This window comes from Excalfactoria chinensis, unplaced genomic scaffold (assembly GCF_039878825.1).
Source record: "Excalfactoria chinensis isolate bCotChi1 unplaced genomic scaffold, bCotChi1.hap2 Scaffold_74, whole genome shotgun sequence".
NCBI classification, from domain to species: Eukaryota; Metazoa; Chordata; class Aves; order Galliformes; family Phasianidae; genus Excalfactoria; species Excalfactoria chinensis.
In genome coordinates, this window is record NW_027315713.1 from 1 (window position 1) to 5,034 (window position 5,034).

The 5,034-nt window shown below is 56.9% G+C and overlaps 1 protein-coding gene across 1 annotated transcript; it reads right to left on the reverse strand.

Annotated features, from left to right (window-relative positions):
• Positions 1-99: 99 nt before the first annotated feature.
• Positions 100-4,730, reverse strand: LOC140265241 (uncharacterized; the record flags this gene model as incomplete). The annotated part of the gene is given in 5 exon segments (XM_072361151.1): positions 100-297; positions 2,321-2,466; positions 4,020-4,077; positions 4,238-4,522; positions 4,524-4,730. Coding segments are annotated over 5 exon segments (894 nt in total), but the record flags the coding sequence as incomplete, so codon positions are not given.
• Between the last annotated feature and the right edge of the window lie 304 nt (positions 4,731-5,034).

The following is a 5,034-nucleotide window of genomic DNA, read 5'->3' on the forward strand; positions in this document are numbered from 1 at the left end:
TCGGGGGCCACGTGACTGAGGCAGCGCCGCGTCGTGGCGGCGGCCACGCGATCGAGGTGTGGTCACGTGACCCCCCGAGCCGGAAGCACGTGACGATACGTCGTGGCGTCGGTCACGTGATCGAGGCGGCACCCGCCTGTAGCCGGGCAGCACCACGTGACCTTGCCGCCGGCACCACGTGACCGTAGGCGGCGTCACCTCATGGCATTGGCCACGTGACCGAGGCGGGGCCACGTGACCAAGGAGGCGCCACGTCATCACGTCGCTCACGTGATCCAGGCAGCGCCCACGTAGCACCTGGACCACGTGACCCCCCCGGGCCGGACTGACGTGACAACAGGCGGCGCCAGATCAGCCCTCGGGAACCCACGTGACCGCTCTCAGCACCACGTGACTCATTTCAGCTCCACGTAACCACCTCCGCACCACGTGACCGATTTCATCACACGTGACCGCTCTCAGCACCACGTGACGTCTTTCAGCACCACGTGACCCCCCTTCAGCACCACGCGAGCCCTTTCAGCACCGACGTGACCGCCTTCAGCACCACGTGACCACCCTCAGCACCACGCGAGCCCTTTCAGCACCACGTGACGTCATTCAGGCACCACGTGACCACTTTCAGCAACACGTGACTCATTTCAGCACCACTTGACCACCTTCAGCACCACGTGACGTCTTCAGAACCACGTGACACCCCTTTTAGCACCACGCGAGCCCTTTCAGCACCACGTGACCACCTTGAGCACCACGTAACCGCTCTCAGCACCAGTGACGTCTTTCAGCACCACGTGACTCATTTCAGCACCCACGTGACCCCCTTTCAGCACCCCACGTGACCGCCTTCAGCACGACGTGACCGCTCTCAGCACCATGTGACCTCATTTCAGCACCACGTGACCACCCTCAGCACCACGTGACGTCTCTCAGCAACCAACGTGACCCCTTTCAGCACCACGCGAGTCCTTTCAGCACCACGTGACCCCCTTTCAGCACCACGTGACCGCTCTCAGCACCACGTGACGCATTTCAGCACCACGTGACCCCATTTCAGCACCACGTGACCACTTTCAGCACCACGCGAGCCCTTTCAGCACCACGTGACTCATTTCAGCACCACGTGACCACCCTCAGCACCACGTGACCCCTTTCAGCACCACGCGAGTCCTTTCAACACCACGTGACCGCCTTCAGCACCACGTGACCCCCTTTCAGCACCACGTGGCCGCTCTCAGCACCATGTAACTCATTTCAGCACCACGTGACCACCTTCCGCACCACGTGACCGCTCTCAGCACCACGTGACTCATTTCAGCACACGCGAGCCCTTTCAGCACCACGTGACCGCTCTCAGCGCCACGTGACCGCTCTCAGTACCACGTGACCCATTTCAGCACCACGTGACCGCCTTCAGCACCACGTGACCATCTTCCGCACCACGTGACCCCCTTTCAGCACCACGCGAGTCCTTTCAGCACCACGTGACCGCTCTCAGCACCACGTGACATCATTCAGCACCACGTGACCCCTTTCAGCACCACGTGACGGCTCTCAGCGCCACGTGACCACGTTCAGCACCACGTGACCGCTCTCAGCACCACGCGAGTCCTTTCAGCACCATGTGACTCATTTCAGCACCACGTGACCACCCTCAGCACCACGTGACCGCTGTCAGCACCACGTGACCGCCTTCAGCACCACGTGACCACTTTCAGCACCACGTGACTCATTTCAGCGCCACGTGACCACTTTCAGCACCACGTGACCACCTCGAGCACCACGTAACCGCTCTCAGCACCACGTGACGTCTTTCAGCACCACGTGACTCATTTCAGCACCACGTGACCGCCCTCCGCACCACGTGATCGTCTTCAGCACCACGTGACCGCTCTCAGCACCACGTGACTCATTTCAGCACCACGTGACCACTTTCAGCACGTGACCACCTTCAGCACCACGTGACCGCTCTCAGCTCCACGTGACTCATTTCAGTACCACGTGGCCACTTTAGCACCACGTGACCGCTCTCAGCACCACGCGAGCCCTTTCAGCACCACGTGATCACCTTCAGCACCACGTGACCGCTCTCAGCGCCACGTGACTCATTTCAGCACCACGTGACCCTTTCCGCACCACGTGACCACCTTCAGCACCACGTGACCGCCATCGGCCCCACGCGAGCCCCGCGGGCGCCGCTCACGTGACCGCGTCGGCACCGCGTGACCCCCGCGCTCGGCCCCCCCCCCCCTTTCCCGGCCGAGCGATCACGTGACCCGGCCCCCTCACGTGATCCGTCTCCCCAAGATGGCGGCTCCCTTACGGCGACGTATTGCACGGCGGTGAAGGTCTCGGTGAAGCCGCCCTGCTGCCGGACGTGGCGCAGCAAATAACGGGGATCCGGGCGGGAAACGTAGTCGGAGAAAGTGAAATGGGAACCGGGGCGTCCGAGAACTGAGCGGCTGAGAACTGCCACATGGGGAGATACATTGGGAGACGGTGGGACAAATAGCGACCCCATAAGAACCCATAGGGAGCCATAGGGACCCATAGAGACACATAGAGACCCATAGAGACCCATAGAGACCCATAGGGACCCATAGGGACACATAGGGAGCCATAGGGACCCATAGAGACACATAGGGACCCATAGAGACACATAGACCACCATAGAGACCCATAGGGGACCCATAGAGACCCATAGACACCCATAGGGACCCATAGAGACCCATAGAGACCCATAGAGACCCATAGGGACTCCATAGAGGCACATAGGGACCCATAGAGACACATAGAGACACATAGAGACCCCATACGGACCCATAGAGACCCATAGGGACCCCATAGAGACACATAGAGACCCCCATAGAGAACAATAGGGACCCATAGGGACCCATAGGGACCCATAGAGACACATAGAGGACCCCATAGAGAACAATAGGGACCCATAGGGACCCCATAGAGACACATAGAGACCCATAGGGACCCATAGACACCCATAGGGACCCATAGAGACCCATAGAGACCCATAGGGACCCCATAGGGACCCATAGAGACCCACAGACACCCATAGAGACCCATACAGACCCCATAGAGACCCATAGAGACCCATAGAGACACATAGGGACCCATAGAGACCCCAAAGGGACCCATAGAGACCCACAGACACCCATAGAGACCCATAGGGACACATAGGGACCCATAGAGACCCCATAGGGACCCACAGAGACCCATAGAGACCCATAAGGACCCATAGAGACCCATAGAGACCAATAGAGACCCATAGGGACACATAGGGACCCATAGGGACCCATAGATACCCATAGAGACCCATAGGGACCCATAGAGACACATAGGGACCCCATAGGGACACATAGGGACCCATAGAGACACATAGAGACCACATACGGACCCATAGAGACCCATAGAGACCCATAGAGACACATAGGAACCCATAGGGACCCATAGAGACCCATTGAGACCCATAGGGGACCCATAGAGACCCCATACGAACCCATAGAGACCCACAGAGACCCATTGGGACCCATAGAGACCCATAGGGACCCATAGAGACCCATAGAGACCCATAGGGACCCATAGAGACACATAGGGACCCATAGAGACACATAGGGACCCATAGAGACCCATAGAGGACCCATAAAGACACATAGGGACCCCATAGAGACCCCATAGAGACCCATAGAGACCCATAGAGAAACATAGGGACCCATAGAGACCCATAGAGAACCATAGAGACCCATAGGGACACATAGGGAGCCATAGGGACCCATAGAGACACATAGAGAGACATAGAGACCCATAGGGACCATAGAGACACATAGAGACACATAGAGACCAATAGAGAACCATAGGGACCCATAGAGACCCATAGACACCCATAGGGACCCATAGAGACACATAGAGACCCATAGGGACCCATAGAGACCCATAGAGACTCATAGAGACCCATAGAGAACCATAGGGACCCATAGAGACCCATAGAGACCCATAGAGACCCATACAGCCCCATAGGGACCCATAGAGACCCCATAGGGACCCATAGCGACCCCATAGGGACCCATAGGGAGCCATAGGGACCCATAGAGACACATAGGGACACATAGAGACCCCACAGAGACCCATAGGGACCCATAGAGACCCATAGACACCCATAGGGACCCATAGAGACCCATAGAGACCCATAGAGAACCATAGAGACCTATAGAGACCCATACAGCCCCATAGGGACCCATAGAGACCCCATAGGGACCCATAGAGACCCATAGAGAACCAATAGAGACCCCATAGGGACCCACAGAGACCATAGAGACCCCATAAGGACCCATAGAGACCCATAGAGACCAATAGAGAACCATAGGGACCCATAGAGACACATAGAGACCCCATAGAGACCCATTGGACCCATAGAGGCACATAGGGACACATAGGGACCCACAGAGACCCCCATATAACCCCATAGCTCCCCATAGAGACGCATAGAGATCCCATAGAGCCCCATAGGGACCCATAGAGACACATTGGGATCCATAGAGACCCTTAGGGACCCCATAGAGACCCCATAGAGACCCATAGAGACCCATAGAGAAACATAGGGACCCATAGAGACCCATAGGGACCCATAGAGAACCATAGAGACCCATAGAGACCCCATAGCGACCCATAGAGACACATAGGGACCCATAGAGACCCATAGAGACCCATAGGGACCCCATAGAGACACATAGGGACCCATAGAGAGCATATAAGGATGCATAGAGACCTCATTGAGACCCATAGGAAGATATAGGGTGACATAGGGACCCATAGGAAGACATAGAGACCCATAAGGACCCATTGAGAGCAATAGCGGGGCCCATAAAGACACATAGAGACCCATAGGAAGACATAGGGACCCATAGAAACCCATAGAGACCCATAGAGACACATAGGGACCCATAGGAAGGCATAGGGATCCCATAAACGGACATTGGGGACCCATAGGGACACATAGAGACCCCATATCCCCCCATAGAGACC